This window comes from Alosa alosa, chromosome 1, assembly GCF_017589495.1.
Source record: "Alosa alosa isolate M-15738 ecotype Scorff River chromosome 1, AALO_Geno_1.1, whole genome shotgun sequence".
Lineage (NCBI taxonomy): Eukaryota > Metazoa > Chordata > Actinopteri > Clupeiformes > Clupeidae > Alosa > Alosa alosa.
In genome coordinates, this window is record NC_063189.1 from 34,976,108 (window position 1) to 34,997,294 (window position 21,187).

The following is a 21,187-nucleotide window of genomic DNA, read 5'->3' on the forward strand; positions in this document are numbered from 1 at the left end:
ATCCTATATCAAATCACTGAGGTAATTATATCAGTTGGTGGAAATCTATCCTAGTCACAGGGGTTACTAACCCAATTGTTCTCTATGGAAATGTACTAGTGCTAGTCTTTTATCGTTTGGTGTTTGTTTAAAAACGTGGCAAGTAGAATTCTCGTTTGGTGCAATATTTTTTTTAAAAAGTGTAAAAAATGACTTAACCAGAGATGGCATGCCCTGATTGTTGCATGTGGATGATGTCTATTAACCCAGTCTTTATTTGTCATTATACTCACATAGGCATGTAATCATTAGCAGTCAGCTTTGTTAAGTCTCTGTTTAGATGTTAATATCCAGCTGAGGCTTTCATGTGCTAACATGTATGTGTCCAATTCTGGGTATCTGCTGGCAAATAACAGTTTTACAATTTTAACAAATGTGTAATGTTGGTTAAAGGTTGTTATCAAAAGTATGCCTTTTTATTCACTGAAAAAGCTGTGCTTCCAAGAAACAAAATTGCCCCTTCATAATCTGCTATGTTTCTGTGATTGGGTTTGAATTTTTGCTAATCTTTGCTAAATCACTAATGCTAAGGAGCAAGGCCAAATCTTTTCTGGAAAAGACAGTTTCTAGACTCTATTAGAGTCTAGAGGAACTCATTCACAGTGACAGAGTTCTGAGTTAAAAGCACTTGAAATATGTATTTAGAATGAGAGAGATTATAACAGGAAACAAATGCCTGGAATAAACAACAGTGTTAAATATCAGAGTGTGAGGCATTGGTGAATGCAGTGTTGCATAAAGTAGCCTACTCTTCCAGTAGTAGCTGTACACAGGTTTTGCGATAGGGGATATTCTCTTATCCCAAGTCAGGGAGTGTCTACCCGGAGCCATATAGCAGAGACCATCTGAGCCACCGGATCAAAGACAAGACTGTCAGAAGAACTGGCTCTGTGCTCTCCAGCCCCCCTCTTAAACACTCGGAGCCTGAAATAGACCTTGTCGTTTCTCACACAGTCGCTGTGCGTATAGAACTTCACACAGCCTAAGAGAGCTCGGCAGTGACTGTGCTCTCAACTACAAAGTCATATTTCAAGCTCTGTCCTTGCACACGAGTGAGCAGATGTGCTGACAGCCAGTCTTTTTTGACTGAGTCCCAGTCCCCCCCTCCCCTTTCTCTGTGTCTTGTCGCGTTGGTGGTTCACGTCTCTCCCTCCGCTCTGCCATTATGTCTGTCCTCAGCATCCCTCTGCACTACACCATGCTCAGGTCTCTTTTCTCCTCTTTCTCTCTCTCTTTGTCTCCCAGTAGTTCCTCCTTTATTAGTCACTCACAGTTTTCTCAACTGATGCCATTAAACACACACCTCTGTCCCTTCTGTCTCACCACCCTCTTCATGTTTCCCTCATCACATTACATCCTTTACCCTGGTGTGTGTAGGATCCACAGCACCCACCAACAGAAGGGATTTACACATTTAATATGTTTTATTATTATTATTATTATTATTATTATTATTATTATTATTATGATTAGCAGCGTTATTGCAATCTCTCCCAGAGTGCATTGCAGCAGCCTCCTCACAACACTAGCCCCATTTTCTCTGAATGTGGCTTTCTTCAGCAAGACCTGAAGCACATGGCAGCCCATATACCTGTCCTTCTGTATCCCTGACCATCTTGTTCCTTTTTCTCTCTCACACACACTACCTCGGTTGTCCAGGCATGCAAGCGACTCATGACTCATGCGAGATATGCACCATTTCTCCTCCCCGTTTCGAGCTGAGATATCTGAACACTCAAACACTCTCTCCAGCAGAGCTGCAGTCTCCCGCTGCATGAAGTCTCTGAGATCGATAGCTGCACCTATTGATTGGAACCATGTCAGATCTTGAAAAGGCTTCATCTGGTTGATTCTGCCCCTTAAGGCACAAAAATCTAATTTAAGTTTCTCATTGTACCGGCAAGCAGCAAGGTAGCTAGCAGGGGTGTAGCCGTAGGTTTAGAACCATGCCTGGAATCTTTATATGCTATAAAGGCGTATGCAGATCTGAGAAAATGTCTCCGTTTGTCCCATCATTATGGTCTTCATGTTCCTTTATACTGGGAGCTCATTACGGCTAAAATAGCCGTCTGACACCTGCGAGCGGATGTCTCCCGCTGTCCCTCTCGATGCGCCAGACTGCTTTTTGGTCTTATCCCTTCATCTGAGTCCTGCAGTAATCGGAAATGAGAAACTTGAGTTGGATTTCTGTGTGATTCTTGACAGTTGAAGTGATAGTCATCCAGAACAGCAAAGAAGTACATTCTGAAATGGTAGTCCAAAGAAAGCACTTGTTCATATCCCAGCAGATCTGATTGCTAAGGCTGTGCTGTGTGTGCGTGAAGCCCGTGTTTATTCCACACTTTTGTTACCTCTGTGTTTGTCGATCTTTTCCCTCCTCCAGTTCGGCGTGTGGCCCCGCGCTTCACCATCCTCCCCACCAGTCATGAGATCATGCCCGGGGGCAGCGTCAACATCACGTGCGTGGCAGTAGGCTCGCCCATGCCCTACGTCAAATGGATGCTCAACTCTGAGGACCTGACCCCAGAAGACTCCATGCCCGTGGGCCGCAACGTCCTGGAGCTGGAGAGCGTACGCGAGTCGGCCAACTACACCTGTGTGGCCATCAGCAGCCTGGGCATCATTGAGGCCGTGGCACAGGTCATCGTGAAATGTAAGCTTCTCGTCCGCTGCCATGTCATCTGCAGGAACAGTGTGAATATGACGGGCCTCCTTGAGACGTGCCAGGATATCGCACGGCGTAGTTTTGTGCTCTGGGCTGGAATACCAGCAAACATTTCATCAGCCAGCCAAGTATCCCAAAATCCAAAACAACATTAAGCTAATGAAACAACATTAAGCTAATGAATTTAATTTAGAATCGACAGATATCTGTAATGTGGATTCAGAACCTTTCCAGAGTGTTCAGACAATAACAGACAATGTTCAGACAGTGCTAATTATAACACTGTTTACCAATTACCTCCATGTGTACCTTGGTTAATTCATGTTCATCCCGTCCTGAGGGGCATCTGAGCATATTGGCTTCACAGGCACCATTAATGAGGCCTCAGGACATGTGGAACACTCCAGCAGCTAAAATTAACAGTGTCTAGCCTGGTGTTTGGATGTCTCATAGCCCCCCCCCCCACACACACACACACACACTTCAACCGGCCCCAGGGCTGCCACAGCTACCTCAGACACAGGCTGGTATTACAGGGCCTCATTGTTGAATGTTGAAATGATTATACTTGAATATGAATGGGTAAATGGTCCAGATAGCCTCCCTCTAATGAAAGGGAGAAACCCATCATCATCAATACTGCACAGTGCAAAAATAGCTAGATTCAGGATCCCTCATGCTGAAATTCCTAGAGCAGTATTGTATCAGGTTATCAGGCTTGTTTTTTTTTTGACATGATGGTAATTAACTGCTCCTGCTATGCCCTTTACACCAGACACAGATAAAAATACTTCACAACGCTTTGATTCCCCAGCAAAAATGACCACTGCACGGTGTTAACAAGGAATTCAATCTACCTGTAACATTTGCAATACCAATCTGTGCCTCTGGAATGAATTTTGATTAGGTAGTTAGTTACCATGGGAAAAACCATGGGCGTGTTCATGACTAAATGGACTATTTTGGTTCCTCTGTGGGGCCATTTGCCTATTTCTAATCCAACTACCATCAGAAGCTGCAGACAGTAATTAATGTAGTTAGTCAGAAATGCCAAAAAGGAACCTCCTGACACCCGTGTTGTGTATTATCATCAGTGCAGTCCCAGACTATGGGACTCTGTAGACTCTGGGTAGAGCATTACTGGTCTATTGCTTACTGGTCTAGTACTTTGAATTTTAAAGCTGTCTTTGTGTGTTAAATCTTCAGAGTTGTAATTTAATTATTACCATTTTTCTTTGATCAGTTAATACAACGGTGCTTTAATAGTTCACAAATCAATGCATTTTAGGGTTTTCAATATGCCTTAAAAAACGTCATAAAATATGATCATAAAAAGAGTCTTTATAATGTTAACACTCCCGAGGGCACATTATGTTTTACATTGGGGCTGTAGCACCACCTTGGTCTGCATATTTTTTCTCTGTAAGCGCATGTGTCATCCGTTATTCCTTACATAATTAATAAACTCAAGGTCGATTGATGATATATGGGTACTCATGTTTGGTCTTTGGCAGCTATAGCTCTTGAAAATAACAAATGATGTGTGTCTTCACCTGGCATGCTGGTATTTAATAAAACCACTCCCTCGCTGTCAGTCACTCTGTCCTGCTTATGCCCTTATAGCATTGCCTAAGGCTCCAGGGACACCCGTTGTTACCGAGACAACTGCCACCAGCATCACCATCACCTGGGACTCGGGGAATCCTGACCCGGTCTCCTATTACATCATCCAGTACCGTGCCAAGAGCCCCGACAGCAAGTTTGAGACAGTGGACGGCATCACCACCACGCGCTACAGCATCGGCGGCCTTTACCCCAACACCGAGTATGAGTTCCGCGTGTCGGCCTTCAACAGCATCGGCCAGGGCCCTCCCAGCAGCAAAGTGGAGGCGCGCACGGCCGAGCAGGCGCCCGCCAGCCCCCCGCGGAACGTCCACGCCAGGATCATCTCCTCCAACACCATGATGGTGCGCTGGGAAGAGCCGGAAGAGCCCAACGGTCAGATCAAGGGCTATCGCGTGTACTACACCATGGACAAGGATAAGCCCATGAGCACATGGCAAATCCAGAACGTGCAGGACAGCGTCATCACCACCATCCAGAGCCTGGTGGCCTCCGAGACGTACACCATCTGTGTGCTGGCCTTCACCTCGGTCGGGGACGGACCCCCCTCTGATCCCATTCATGTTAAAGTCCTGCCAGGAGGTAAGGAGCACATGCGGTCAAAGCAGCGTCCGGTAATTACTAGCTTGTACTAATTAATGGGCGATGACACAAACAATTTAGCATCCTTTCATTGTTTAGAGCTGCAGGGAAACGTCTGGTGTGTTTGTACAGTAGCTAAAGCTGAAGGCATACAACTGTGGCACTAACAGTACCTATTCTGCTTTAGTTCCAGGGCAACCAGGCAAGTTCCAGGTGGGCAGAGTGACCGACACGAGCATAGAGCTGACCTGGGAGCCGGCCTACTCCAAAGAGAGCATCCTGAGCTACGAGCTACAGTTTAAATCCAAGTTTGGGAATCAGGTGAGTGCCCACTGTGTCTGTGCCTCCACAGGCCTGTGCAGAGCACATAGATATACACAAAAAAAGACTGAAAATAGAGGATCTGTAACTCTAGTTGTCTATCTAATCTATATTCCTATTAGTCTCCCTGCAGTATATTTAGAAATAAAGTCCTTAATCTATATTTTATCTAAATATAGAAACTGTAGAACCATTAAAGGTATGAAAAACTCTGTAATGAACAAAGGAAATAATGACTGAATAAACGATATCTAGGTGTGTGTGTTTACTTTGTTCTTATTTTATGACCTCAGGGCAAGCTCCCCTTTGTGAGCCATAACAGAGATTAAGCATATTTTGTTTCCACCTTTTAGGAGAAGAGGACCTTTGGGCCCAGATCCTCCTATATAATTGAAAATCTGCGAGCCAACACCGAGTACTCCTTTTCCCTGGCTGCTAAATCCAAGCAGGGCATTGGCGCCTTCACCAACGAGATCACCCAGAAGACCGCACAAGCCAGTATGTATCCTCAGCCCTGTCCAACAGAGCCACCATTGATCAGCCCCTAGCACCCTTAAATGGCTCCTCTTGTGCTCATCCAATTCCATTAGTCACCATTGATCTCCAACTCTTGGTAGGCCAGTTGGAGGTGGACTTTATGGGGTTTCTGCCATAAACTCCCCAACAACATCTAGCTACCGTACTTAATTTGGGCTTGTTACAGTAATGACAGAGGGAAGGAGAGAAGACGAGATGGAGCCGTTTGAGGGTCACGGGCAAAGAGATAGTGCCTTCTGGTGCGTCTGGTGTGTGGGCTGTTCTGATCCATCACCTTCCCTTCCTTGATGTCACCCACCTGATGTGTTCTGCTGTGAGAGTGACAGTGTGTGCTGTCTGTGTGGAAGCGTGCATCACTTCAACTAGGACAAGTCCACTGCTCACAAAATGGCTGTAAACCCAATGACTGTAAACCCAAGTATATTTCCAGTTTACTCTTTTGTTATTATTTCAAAACATTTTAAGTTTTCTTGACTTGATATGTTATACTATACTCATACTTTTACCTTTTAACCTCTGTATGGTAAACCCAAATAAGTTCAGTACATTCAAAACTTTTGTGGTAACAGATTACATAAGAAAATGTTTATGTAACCTTTAATTATTATTGTTTTATTATATTCATACTTTTATCTTTTTAACTCTACATACTAAATTAGTTTTATTCAATGACACTTAGTCAAACTAAGCTAAACCTACTTAACTTTAACTTTATAAATGTAATGGTACACAACTTAAATCTACAAAACATGAATGGATCTACTCCTAATTAAAAACAACCTTCTTTATTGCAGGTATTAACCATTATCAGAGGATGAAACATACTGTATAAAACACAATTGAATTTCAATATCACAAGTCTCGATCAGGCCGAAAACATCTAAAAATCTTTATTTAGATAACTCTGGAGCATTTCTACCTCACTGAGCATAGCTTATGCCTCAATTAGCTGACATGATATCAATACATATGCTGTATAGCTATGCTAGGTGAACGATTTGCCTATGACAAGTTTGTTTACCAACAAATTGGTTTCATAAAGGTTATACAGTATTAAGGTGAAAATCTTGCATAGTGTATCTTTAACTGTTCGTAAATTCGGAATTATCATGTGTTCATTCAGAGCATCACACTCTCGGAAATATTGCGTACTGATACTGTTACATATTGTCCAGGTATGATAATTCACACCAGGGGCGTCGCTAGCAGTTGAAAACATTCAGGGCTTAGCCCGTAGAGTCTAAACGGTTCTAAAGTCAGTAGAACTGTTGGGGTTTACAGTGCAAGATGCAGACCCATCTCAATGTGTGTGTGCGCGTGTGTGTGTTTGCTCATCCGTGTGGTCATCCTCCACCTTCATGCCCCCTCATGTCCATGCTTTGTGTGTGAATTGTAACTGTGTGTGACGCCGTTGGTGCAGACTGTGTGTTTTCAACAGATGTCTAATCATCACAAACATGCCTCAAACAGACTGGATGTGTTTTTCTTTATCTTAGACACCCTGTTCTTCACAGGCACTTTCCTCCCGTACACACTTTTTTTTGTGTTGTTGTTTGTTTGTTCACTCAAGTCCAGCAAGACAAATGAGATTTCTCCCAGTGCACCTTCCATCACTTACATTTTCTATCTGAGTTGACTTTTCATTTTCAATCTCAGATCAGTGAAATGGTCAGTGCAGCATAGGGTCCAGCCCAGGATGTCAGCTGTGCTGGAGCCTGACTGTAGGGCCTGTTTGGGTGTGTGAGCAGCCGTGTACGGGATAAACCTTTGATACACCAAATTTAAAGGTGTTAGAGGCAGCGATGCCGAGGTAAGTGAGGCTCGCCCTGAGACTGAGGGGACAATTACCGTGATAGCCGAGACCTCAGCTGGAATGAGGTCTCAGCTCAACACACACACACACACACACACACACACACACACACAACACACACACACACACACACACACAAACACACAAACACACACAAAGATCACACCTCATTTCTTTTTTTTTGATCACATAGACACTCTTAGTGTGGGAGGGATCAGTCCGTAGCGGTCTCATATCCACGGTTTTCTTTTGAAAAAATTTAAACGATCCTTCAAAACTCCATTCTGTAGAACTCTGTATTATCCATTTGTCTGATATAATTGTTTTGAAAGTTAAAGCTATTGCTTTTGACTGAATGTTTCAAAGAAAACTGGTCACTATGCTGACTGATTCTCTCTTCTGGTGTTGGAACCACAGTTCCCACAGTGGCTTGCAATTCACTACATGTAAATACTAAAAACGGCCAGGCATGCATACTCCCTTCAAATGACTGTTTGTGTGTGTGTGTGTGTGTGTGGGTGTGTGTGTGTGTGTGTGTGTGTGTGTGTGTGTGTGTGTGTTTGGGTGTGCATGCGTGCATGTTTGCGCATATCTCGTGTCATGGATTGCTTGATTGATAAATTGACTTGCAGATGGATGGCCTCTTGGGTGATGCTACAGAGTACAGACTAATAGCCTTGTGTGAGTGCTCTGACAGAGATCTGCAGGCCCTTTCCTCTGCCTACCAGGCCAACAGAGAGCAGAGAACAATGCAGACGCACTTGGGTGGCAGACAGATTGAACAGGAATGGCCTCTGATAAGAATACCATTTTACTGTGCAGAATTCATTTCAGGCACTTACGATGGCTTTGTCATATATTGTGATTGCAGCCTAAAGCTATTGGAGTTTTATCTTCACAGCTGAAGGTGCAGGCACTCAAAAAGCCTTGTTGTCATCTCGGTTGCCTCAAAGCCCCCTGCTGCAGCCATTCACCAATAATATTGTATTCTTCATAATTTTCTCAAAACATTATAAAATACAATATGGCCTATTTTTCATGGTGAACACAAAGGTGATACACTGTGCCTCAGAGCCTGGATTATAATCAGGAGCATTTAGGAAATCCAGAGAACTGTTAGACAGCATTGCTGCAAGCAGCTAAATCGTACACCATGGAGTGGATCCCTTCTCTTTTCTCTTTGATGTAAGCTGCTTAACAGTTTAGTGTTAATGCCCTAAGTGTCCAAGTTAACTTTGGGAATTTGGAGTAGCACTTCTTTTTAGTTTGCCCTACATATGAGTTCTTTATCTTCGTAAGCTTCATATTTTGAAACTCAGAGACATCACACACACACACACACACACACACACACACACACACACACATGCGTGCGCGTGTGGACAGTGTAAATATGTGGACATGGATGGATGTCACTGTCCTTGTGCCACCGGAGCTCCTCTGACCCATCCCTGATGTAATGGCCTTGGAGCATCTTTTGAATACGTAAATTCTCAGTTCCTTCACTAGCCTCAGCGAACGCTTTCATTCAGACACCGACAAAGGCCCTGATTGTCCAGGGCGATGGGCTCTCCGGGTCCACTCAGGGCCAGTCTAGTGGAGTCACATTGACCAAGCCCCCTCCTGCGCCGCCTCACATCCTCTCAAGCTGCAGCCAATCCCAGCGAGAGTGACAGAGGCAGAGATTGCGCTCTAGGAGCGGGCAATTACACACTGTCATTACTTAAGTGTGACTTGTCGTCTTTGATAATTGAATTATTTCGGCGTCAGATTCAATTATCATGTTACATGTTTTTGCGTGCGCAGCCACTGAAGGGAAGGCAGTGGCCGGGTGTAATGCACAAGCCTGGGCTGCAGAGTCACATGCTGTTATCACAGTCACATTGATTATTACGAGCGCCCGATTCAGACAGCCTATTATTTTTAATAAGTCACACCATCTTCTCTGGTTCGATGCCCGCGAGCGCTTGGTCCAGCCGACACTGTTTGCACAAGTTTGCTCTCAATCAGTTGTCCAAAGCCTCAAATTAGTTGCCATGCCCTGATCATAATTTTATTTGAACTACATTTTACGCCATTCATTGCCTAATTCACATGGGAGAGGACAGGGTTTAGAGTCGGTGTGTGTGTGTGTGTGTGTGTGTGTGTGTGTGTGTGTGTGTGTGTGTGTGTGTGTGTGTGTGTGTGTGCATGTTATGTGTGTGCCTTTGTGTGTGGTAAGAAAGTCTTTTATCCGAGGGACTAAAAGGTAAGTATGTATATAATAATATGTTCATGTATATCTGTAATATATATTTTGCATCCTCAAAGCGTTATTCTGAACAGTCAATTTCATTTCATTCCCCTTGATGTTCACCATTTCATTTGATTTGGTTTGATGCATTTAGCAGTTTGTCATTCAAAACTCATATTTTGCCGGTGCATTCAAGTGCCTTGCACCAGTAGTCAGTGTAATGTTTCTGCTGTTGCCATTGTAATAGTGTAAAGGCAGCAGTAATTCTCTATGTGTGGAATTCAATTCGGCTCAGTTGTTGTGAGTTATTGCGAGTGACTTTTCTGAATCCCGGCCTCCCAAAGCTGAAATTATTTCTCGTTTGTAGCACCACAATTACAGTATCAGACTTTAAATGTTATTTACAGTGACCATGGGCTGGCAAAGGCCCACCTCTACAAGACCTAGAAGTTGTATGTAATTTCTAAAGTAAGAAGTTCTGATATAATACACCTTTTTCCCTGGTGACATCTGGTCATTGGAAGAGGAAATTGGCCTTTACTAATGCAGGCACTCCGGAAGCTTCAATTCGGCTCAGGTTTCTCTGGCAGACTGTGCTGGAGGCCTTATCTTAACTCTGGCCCTAAATCCATCAATCACTCGGTGTGCTGCAGTGGGCTCGCCTGGACACCCTGCAATTTATTTCACACGCTCTGTGTTGTGATTATGCAGGCTGTTTGGGAGCTTTAGCCCACACCCCCTTCCTGTCAATACGGCATCATGACCTATCACTTGCAGACAGAGGGGATACCTTGATGATAGACTGGCACTATTGATCACCATTGTGACAAGTCCATGCATCACCATCTGTCACTAGTGTCCAAGCTTTTGCATTGCTGATTCATTTCTTATCCTTTTGTGTTCTCTTGGGTTACTCTTTGCTGGTTGTTTTGTATTCACCTTAATCCAGCACTTGCTGGCGTTTGTTGGATTTTGCTTGTGTTAAATTTGTTGTTCATTTAATTTAGCATCTCTCACCCCAGACACATGCACCTCTACCACCTTTTATTTGTTTTTCTGTCTTTCACCCTTTTCTTCCTCCTGCGTTCTTTCTATGCCTTCCTTTTCCCCTATCTTCCTGTCTTTCCTTCTATCTCTCTCCTTCTTTCTTGATTCCCTTTCTCTCTGTCCCTTTCACCTTCCGTCCGCAACACTCAGAGCCCTCATCCCCCCCTCGTGGGGTGGAATGCTCTCCCACTGGCTCCTCCTCCTTACGGGTAAGTTGGCACGCTCCCCCAGAAGAGGGGCGGAGTGTGAACCTGGAGGGCTACGAGATCCTCTACCGGCCGCTGGCCAGCGGGCAGGAGCCCGAACCCCAGAGGATCCCCAGCGTGGGGTCGGACGCCCTGCAGGCCCGGCTAGGTGGGCTGCGCAAGTGGACACGCTACCGCGTGTCGGTGGCCGCCTTCACGTCGGAGGGCTCGGGTCCGCAGAGTTCGCCGCTGGAGTGCCAAACGGACGAGGACGGTAGGCTACGATCAGGCCCTGATTTACGACCTCGTTGAACTCTTAAATGCCTCTCTGCATCAATTTCTTCATAAGGAGTACATTTAGAGATTGCATTAGCAGACCAGAGACAATTGTAAGTAATGTGGTAATAACAAAAGCTTAGATTGAAAAAATACAATGGAAAAGATGAACAAAAGCAAAGGTCTTTTCGGGTCAGAAATAGGCCTAATGATTGAAAACCAGGCTTAAATGGGAACTTGGGACAATGTGTATCCAGCAATCAATGGAACAATGAAGTGAATGACCTAAGGAAATAATGTAAGCCTCCCATCATCAGAGAACTCTCGGTCTTCGTGGCCTTGTTCGTCCAATCAGAACTTACTGAATAAAGAGCCATCAGGAAGAAAATTGATAATTTAGTTTTAACCAGGAAATCATAAACCACAATCTACATCAGACTGGAGATTCTCTGTCGTCTGCTGACAGTCTTTCTAACCCTAAGTGAAGAGCATTAATGTGAATTGTAAGGTGTTGATAGCCAGAGACACAACAAAACCAAATTCTGTTTGCCTGATAGAACATTCAGACTTGGATCTGAAAGCATATGGTTTCATCATTTATATAACAGGTTGTGAATATTAGGTGAGAATGAATAATTGCTTTTTCAACCTGGGGGGGTTTTATCATGTATTTCCTGTGGCTTATCTGTCTGTGACCACATTGTGAGCTGAATGCTTGAGAGAGATGTATTATCTTAAAATTGAAGTGAATATTTCCTGTGCTGCTCTACAGGTCCACAGGGACCTCACAAAAAAAAAGATGTTGCTAATGTAGTCGGGGGAAATGTATCAGATAGGTAGGAAATGGTTTTCCATAAAGCGTTTCTTGTAAAAATGGTGGTCAAACACTGATGGAATAATTAAAGCTGTTCAATCCTTCCCACATGCATATGAAAGGACCACTGTATTTGCCAGACTTGCCTCTCATTTCAGCATGAGCGTTTTCTTATTTTTGTCAGAGGGGAACTATTTTTTAGCACCTCCCTTATTGTCAGCTTTGTACCCTTTTTATATTTCCTCTACGAGCCCAAATTGGACTAGACTGCTAAATTATTTAACATGCGCCACACTAAAATGTCACAAATGTGCAGAGGGCTGCAGCGGGAAGGGTGTGTAGACACCTTTGGTGTCTGTCTGAACACCGTCGTGTCTCTGTCTCTCGCAGTGCCTGGGGCGCCCCCTAGACAAGTGGAGGTGCAAACGTTGAACGCTACCGCCATCCGGGTCAGGTGGCGCTCGGTGGTACCTGAGAGGCAAAACGGGCAGATCCGGGGCTACCAGGTCCACTACGCCCGCGAGCAGGAGGGGGAGTCGCGCAGTCTGCCACGCATCAAAGACATCGTGCTGGACGACTCCCAGGTGAGGGCCTCACCTTTAGCCAGAAAACTACACTACACTACAGGAAATTCTGAGAGTCCGGATTAAATTCAGTTTTATTGAAACTAGATTAAAATGAGCAAAGTAGTAAATAATGGTCAATGGTATATTGCAAACTGTTACACAAAAAGCATCAGGGGTCCATGGCTCTGCCCAAGCTGTCTTGTGTCTAGAAATCTGTCCGTGCCCATGATTCTAAAGTACTGAAACCAAGAATCTGTTATCTTTAGATGATAGACATTTATCATTTCACTATTGTCATGTCTACAATAGTGCCATACATAATGGCTAAATATATGTAGTGGAGAACAGGCAAGAGAATTGACATTGATTCAACAGATAAAAACAAGCAGGCTCGAAGCATTCACACTAAATTTAAGATCTCTCAGATATGTTCTGTAAGGTCCTGTAACTGTAACCTAACAGTGCTTCCACTGGTGAATTGCTTCAGCTGCAGGGTTTGGATTCTTCAGGATGATCCTTTTTAAATTATGTGGGCTAGATGTAATTGGAAAGTAATCGTCAAGAAATAAGGCATCATAAAAGAATGCAAAACAAATCAACATATTTCAAGAGGTTGGCAGGACTAGATTCGGACATTATAGACACATTTTATAGCGAAATAAAAAAAAAATGTTTGGTGGAAGTTTCTATCTTAGTGCCTTGAACAAGGTTATCAGTTTTTGTCCGTCCACATTTGCAGTTTCTCAGGAAATTTCTTGTTTGTTTCATCTCTCACCCTTGCTTGCCTCTTCCTCCCACTCTCCCTCTGTTCCTGACTCATCCTCCTCTCTCTCTCTCCTTCCCTCCCTCGCGCTCCCTCTCTGCGTTCCTGTTTGTGGGGTGTAGTGGGAAACGGATGATTCTGCTGAATATGTGAGTACAGAAATCTGCGCCCAACACATTGCTGTTGCATAAACCTGGTTATAAAAGCCTGCTGTTCTTCTGTGTGCTCGTGCTGTCCCTTTCAGCAATGTGCCACTTCACATCGTGTCACTGTAGATACCATCATGAGCAAGCGTTTTTCACTACACACTCCATACAAATGGAACTTCATTAAAGCAAGCCAACCTGAAAGTCTGACAGAGGGCTTCAGACAGCTCTAAATGTACTGCATGGTTCCCACGAGTCATGGAATTTCTGGAATATCATGGAATTTTGGAAAGTCTATTTCAGACATGGAAAGTCAAGGAAAATGTATCATTTTTGGGGCAAAGTCATGGAATATCAGGGATTTTTTTGTTTTGCAGTTTAAAATGTATACATTAATACAAATAATATTTCTGTGCAGAATTGGTGTATATCTGGTTATTAGCTTGCTTGAGAAGCCCAACTTTGCTCTCCCGCTCTAAAAATGTAAAAGATTCTTGAACGCTACGCGTCTGCTCTAAAATCATTGGTCCGTATATAGCACAATTCAGACAGTAAGTCAGGGAAATTCAGTTTTTTCTGTCAGGGAAAAGTCATGGAATTTTACATTTGACTTGGACTGGAAACCATGGTTCTGGCTACTGCAATACAGCTTTGAGATGGCACACAAACAAGGAGAGAGACGAGTGGGGAAAGAGGGAGGCAGAGAGAGATTCTAAAGAGGCATTTATCTTTTCAAAACATGCTCGAAAATACTGAGGATAAATATGTCAGTCTCACTATCTCCTTCTGCTTTCTCTTAATGTGGAGGAGTAGAATGCAATGCTTACTGGGAAGTTAATCTCTTTATCTCTCTCTCTCTCTCATTCACTATCTCTCTTTCTTTGTGTTGGCAGGAAATGTTTATCGGAGGTCTGCTGCCCGACACCTCATACTCCATCACTGTGGCAGCGTACACCACTAAGGGGGACGGCGCACGCAGTATGCCACAGATGGTCCAGACCAAAGCCACATGTATGTACATGGCCATGCCTGTGCCAACAGGCCTGTGATTCATCTCTCAAGCCCCCCCCTGACAGAGCCTGAGAAAAGAGAGGGGAGTGGAAGAGAAGGGAGGGGAGGAGAAGGAGAGGAGGGAGAGGGAGGGAGGAGGAGGAGGAGGAGGAGGGAGAGAGGGAGAGGGAGAGGGAGGGAGGGGGAGGGAGAGGGAGAGGGAGGAGGAGAAGGGAGGAGGGAGGAGGGAGAGAGGAGAAGAGAGGGAGGGGGGAGAGGAGGAGAGGAGGAGGAGGGAGAGGGGAGGGAGGGAGGAGAGGGAGGAGAAGAGAGAGAGAGGAGGAGGAGGAGGGAGGAGAGGGAGGAGAGGAGGAGGGGAGGAGGAGAAGGAGGAGAGGAAGAAGGGAGGAGGAGAAGAGAGGGGAGCAGAGGGGAGGGGTAGACGTGTGATTGGGCTGTTTGGATTTCTTATTTTCTTTGCTGCTTTCAGAAGTCTCAAAGTGCTTCCACTTAAAAAGAAATGTGCGGTTTCCCTGGTGTTTGTGGTTTTCCTGGTAGCTGTGTGGCGAGACGCTTGGCGATGTAAATGCAGGGAGAAATGCTTAATGATGCAGTGTGTGCAACAGCGCTCTTATCCATTTACTGTCAATTAGGTTGATTTCAATTTGAACTATAGCAGCAGCAGTCTGTTAATGGACTTAATGTTTTAGCTTTCAATAGCTGTTTGCCAACAAAAAGAGGAATTCCTAGAGGCTCTTTGTGAGTGTAATTACAGTTATTGTCTATGCTCACCAGTTTTGTTTTGTTCTGTTGTCTCTGTCATTGAGTTTCTCCATGGAGAGATATGGGATATATTTTATTATGCTCTCTTATCTGGTTAAATCTCACCAGATACCGCCCAATACAACCACACACACACACACACACACACACACACACACACACACGTACACACACACACACACACGTACACACACACACACACACACACACACCTTCAGGTCTTGCTCTGTTTAATTATCCTAATTCTGAGGAGCTTAAATCTCATTTCATTCTGTCTGTGTGTGTGTGTGTGTGTGTGTGTGTGTGTGTGTGTGTGCGTATGTTTGCTTGTGTGGGTGTGCAGTTCCAGAGCCCCCCATGCTGTCTCTGAGTGTGGAGCAGCAGACGTCCATCTCTGTGAGGTGGCAGCCCCAGCCTCCCCCTGGCTCTGGCTCTGGCCCTGCCCCCACCTCCCCCTCCACCTCTGTGCTGGGATTCCGGCTGCGCTACAGCCTGAAGAACGACTCCCAGGACCTGGCCGAGGCGCTGGACCTCCCTGCCCAGCAGAGGCAGTACATGCTGACCGGCACGTTCCCGGGTACCACCTACGTCTTCGCTCTGGCCGCCAGGGGCCACTCGGGCTACGGGAAGGAGGCCCTGCAGGAAATCACTGTGCCCGAGTACCCGCCTACGGCATACCCGCTCTTGGCCAGGGTCATCAACGCCACCTGCTGCACCCTCCAGATCTACTGGAAGCCCCCCGACCCGGCCGACTGCAACGGCGCTCTCACCAGCTACACGCTGGCGTACGGCGAGGCCAACGGCAGCCTCCCGCCCCACCTGGTGTCCGTGCCGGCCACAGAGGCCGCGTACACGGTCATCGGGTTGAACCCAGACACTGACTACCACGTGAGAATTCGGGCGCACACTAAAGCGGGTCCCGGGCCCTTCGGCCCCCAGGCCCAGTATCGCACGGTGGCCTTCGACACAGGTAGGGTTCCGGCCACACCTGCCGTGCTGCACGGGATTGGGGATGTGGAAGCCCAAGAGTCACCACCCGACCCGACCTGACCCGACCCAACCCCCCTCCTCCGGTCACGCCCACCTTCACCTGTACCCCCCTCCTCCCTCAATCCACCTGCATCCCCACCAGCACCTCACACTCAGGGATGCTGCAGATGGAGCACTTACATAGGGGGACGGGAGCAAAGACAATGACAGACAAAACAGCATCTACACACATACACTCACACACACACACACACACACACACATACAGGATTGGTGGCTGCGACGTGTGACACAGGCCCAGGTAACACAGCCATACTGTGGCTGAGCTCCTCTGAGGTAGGTGAGGCTTAGTCCAGTCCTGTTCAGTCCAGGAGCTGCGGTGCTCCTGGGGAGACTAGAGGTGGGTATCCAAAGGTAGGTTCTCCTCACGCCGCCGCTTTCCTGCCCATTTCCAGTTTTTGTCTGGGAATTGGCCTTGTTTATTTTCTCTGGCACTTCCCTGCAACTGACACACACACACACACACACACACACACACACACACACACACACACACGGTCCTGCAGGAAATCACTGTGCCTCGAAAATCGGCCACTGCATACCCGCCATTTGGCCAGGGTCATCAACGCCACCTGCTGCACCCTCCAGATCTACTGGAAGCCCCCGACCCGCCGACTGCAACGGCGCCTTCACCCAGCGTCGGCGACGGCGAGGCTAACGGCAGCCTTCGCCTAATTGGCAGGTCCGCGTAAGCCGCCACAGAGGCCGCTGCATTAACGGTCATCGGGTTGAACCCGACCACGCGGAGAATTCAAGAAAGACACTAAAGCGTCCGGCCCTTCGCCCCAGGCCCAGTATCGCACGGTGGCCTTCGACACAGGTAGGGTTCCGGCCACACCTGCCGTGCTGCGGGATTGGGGATGTGGAAGCCCAGAGTCACCACCCGACCCGACCTGACCCGACCCAACCCCCTCCTCCGTCACGCCCACCTTCACCTGTACCCCCTCCTCCCTCAATCCACCTGCATCCCCACCAGCACCTCACACTCAGGGATGCTGTCTGTGTGTGTGTGTGTGTGTGTGTGTGTGTGTGTGTGTGTGTGTGTGCGTATGTTTGTTGTGTGGGTGTGCAGTTCCAGAGCCCCCCATGCTGTCCCTGAGTTTGGAGCAGCAGGCGTCCATCTCTGTGAGGTGGCAGCCCCAGCCTCCCCTGGCTCTGGCTCTGGCTGCCCCCACCTCCCCTCCACCTCTGTGCTGGGATTCCGGCTGCGCTACAGCCTGAAGAATCCACTCCCCAGGACCTGGCCGGATATGCTGGACCTCCCTGCCCAGCAGAGGCAGTACATGCTGACCGGCACGTTCTCGGTACCACCCACGCTCCCGCTCTGGCCGCCAGGGGCCACTCGCCACGGGAAGGAGGCCCTGCAGGAAATCACTGTGCCCGAAAAATTCTACACGCATACCCGCTTTGGCCAGGGTCATCAACGCCACCTGCTGCACCCTCCAGATCTACTGAAGCCCCCGACCGCCGACTGCAACGGCGCTCTCACCAGCTACACGCTGGCGTACGGCGAGGCCAACGGCAGCCTCCCGCCCCGCCTGGTGTCCGTGCCGGCCACAGAGGCCGCGTACACGGTCATCGGGTTGAACCCAGACACTGACTACCACGTGAGAATTCAAGCACACTAAGCGGGTCCCGGCCCCGCCCCCCAGGCCCAGTATCGCCGCGACGGCCTTCGACACAGGTAGGGTTCGCCACACCTGCCGCCGTGCACGGGATTGGGGATGTGGAAGCCCAAGAGTCACCACCCGACCCGACCTGACCCGACCCAACCCCCCTCCTCCGGTCACGCCCACCTTCACCTGTACCCCCCTCCTCCCTCAATCCACCTGCATCCCCACCAGCACCTCACACTCAGGGATGCTGCAGATGGAGCACTTACATAGGGGGACGGGAGCAAAGACAATGACAGACAAAACAGCATCTACACACATACACTCACACACACACACACACACACACACACATACAGGATTGGTGGCTGCGACGTGTGACACAGGCCCAGGTAACACAGCCATACTGTGGCTGAGCTCCTCTGAGGTAGGTGAGGCTTAGTCCAGTCCTGTTCAGTCAGAGCGCGCAGTGCTCCTGGGGAGACTAGAGGTGGGTATCCAAAGGTAGGTTCTCCTCACGCCGCCGCTTTCCTGCCCATTTCCAGTTTTTGTCTGGGAATTGGCCTTGTTTATTTTCTCTGGCACTTCCCTGCAACTGACACACACACACACACACACACACACACACACACACACACACACACACACACACGCACACTCGAATACTACACACTATCACACCCTTTTTCATGATGTTGAGGCACACCTGATTTTTTTCATTTCCCCTGAAACACTTCACTTCTGTGTGTGTTTGTGTGTGTGTGTGTGTGTATGTGTATGTGTGTGTGTGCGTCTCTATGTGCATTGTTTCTGTGTGTTTGTTGCCCCTTCAAAACCCATTTTCAGTAACACCTTCCGTAATAGACGGGGCTGAACTGGGTCAGATCTCTCTGGAGCGGAGAGCCGGGCCCAGCAGTGGCATATGTGCCGCTCTGGCATCCATCTCAACACGAGCACCTGTCAGACCGACATCTTATATAACCCTCCTGTTGCGCCCCCCAGCAAACGCCCACCCCCTGCCGCCATGGTCCACCTGGGGGAGAAGCCGACACGTGTTGACGTTAACCCCTTCCTCTCCTTCCAGAGCCCACTGCTCCCAAGGGGCTGCCGCGTTGGTCACTGATGGCCGGCGGTGTTGGGCTAGATAGTGACGAGCTATTTGTTTTGTTCTTGCAGATGTCCCGAGGAATTTTTCGGTGAACCTGGCGACAAAGACGAGTGTGCTGTTGACGTGGGAGTTTCCAGAAAGCAGCTCCCCGTACCGCTTTACTGTGAGTGATTTACAACTGCAGCCGTGCTCCCCGCATTCATTTACTGTTTGTTAGCATCCTGTAGGAGAACTCATGAATATATGTATGTTGTTTCTCTCTCTTTCTCTCTCTCTCTCTCTCTCTCTGTGTGTGTGTGTGTGTGTGTGTGTGTGTGTGTGTGTTCCTTTTCTCTCCTCATTCAGGTGGAGTACAACAGACAAAAGATGGAGGTGGATGCCCGTCAGAGGAAGGCTGTGATCGCCAACCTGGCGCCCAACACCAGCTATGACTTTAAAATCACCAGCCCCGAAGGCAACATGGGGGGCCTGAGACACCGCATCCCTGCTAGGACCTCTCCCTCCATCCACATCAGACGACCTGAGGTGGACCGCAGCCGTGAGACTGAGACCACCATCACCATCATACTGCCCCCTATGGACACCCAAAGCAATATCAGGCATGGAAAGATAACTGCAGAGAACATAAACACTCACATGAAAAGAATACACACACAGATACACACACACATGCACACACATGAAGGACACACACACACACCCACACATACACTCAGGAAGAGGAGTATATGTAAAGCATAATAGCTACCGATGTGCTCCAATATACAAACATAAAGGATGAGGCAGAGGCACTCAACAAAGCAGAGTGGTTTCCTTGCCTACTCTATTGGGACATATCCCACTTTTTACCACAGGTACCAGAAAGCAGTGTGGTCCTCTAAAGATGCTCCACTTCCTTTTATAAATCCATAAGTAGTGCTATATCTTTGTGTTTAATTTAGCCATTTCTGATATTTACAGCTGACAAGGATATTAAGGTTTTTATAGTGAAATAATATCTAGAAAAGTGATTTCCCTAGCTATTGGCTACAGCACTCCCGCCACTCTGTCTAATGATTTATGCTACATTGACTTAAAGCTTAACAGTGCCAAACCCATGGACAGATATTTTCTCTGATTTTTTTTGCTAATGCAGTTATAGTTGTCCTATTTAAATGACACAACAATTCATCATCTGCCAGTTGTATAGAACATGGCAGGTGATTTACATCACTGTCCATTTTTAAGTTCATTTTCACAAACATCAGTGCGGCATCATTAACTTGTGCTTTGTTGACACAATTAGTAATGTGTCAAATTCATTTGCACAGTTAAGACAATCCATCATGTTAGATGATAGGATTCAATTCAGAGACTTAAGTTACCAATTGCAATAGCTATTCCTTGAAGTTACGCTTTGTGTGTATTTTTAATTGTAAAATGTATTTATTTATTCATTTGTTTTTGGTGTATCTTTGGCACAACATGAGCTAGACTGTTATAGAGAGGCTACACCGATCACAGAACTGAAGCGTTCCGTTCACATAGCATCTGCTGCAACAATTAGCTAGCTAATCTATGGAACTGAAAAAATGAGACTACTAAGAATATTTTGGTAACACTTTATAATAACTACACACAATTCATAATTTATTAAGCCTTTGTTACTTATTAGTTAATGGTTTGTTCATCATTAGTCATTTCTAATTTATCATCAGTAAAGCATTTGTTCACACAGTTATAAATAGTTTGTTCATAGTAAATAAGCCTATATCTTAAATATGTTTATACATTATTGTTAATACTTAATAAATTATGCAATAATATGTTTTTGATTAAGTAATATTTCCATTATTTAACAGTTGTTACATGCACTAATGATTAGTTAGGGTGAGGATACATATTTTATAAATCACTTTCTAATACTATAATTAATAATTAACTCAGGAGTTACAAGTGGTTAGTTAATGATATTTTGGGAGCTCATCTAAAGTGAGGACGTTTTATGCCTAACTTTAAGCAGTCACTTAGTAGTTGCTGCAGGATCTCTCCAG

The 21,187-nt window shown here is 46.5% G+C and overlaps 1 protein-coding gene across 1 annotated transcript in view; it reads left to right on the top strand.

The window, feature by feature from the left end:
- Positions 1-21,187, top strand: part of LOC125304720 (receptor-type tyrosine-protein phosphatase S-like) — a 70,290-nt gene that overhangs the window by 33,190 nt on the left and 15,913 nt on the right. Inside the window, 11 exon segments of the mRNA XM_048259213.1 lie at positions 2,423-2,692; positions 4,328-4,909; positions 5,097-5,230; positions 5,584-5,728; positions 11,011-11,319; positions 12,526-12,719; positions 13,587-13,613; positions 14,504-14,621; positions 15,727-16,353; positions 19,223-19,317; positions 19,500-19,753. Coding sequence (XP_048115170.1) covers positions 2,423-2,692; positions 4,328-4,909; positions 5,097-5,230; positions 5,584-5,728; positions 11,011-11,319; positions 12,526-12,719; positions 13,587-13,613; positions 14,504-14,621; positions 15,727-16,353; positions 19,223-19,317; positions 19,500-19,753 — 2,755 coding nt within the window.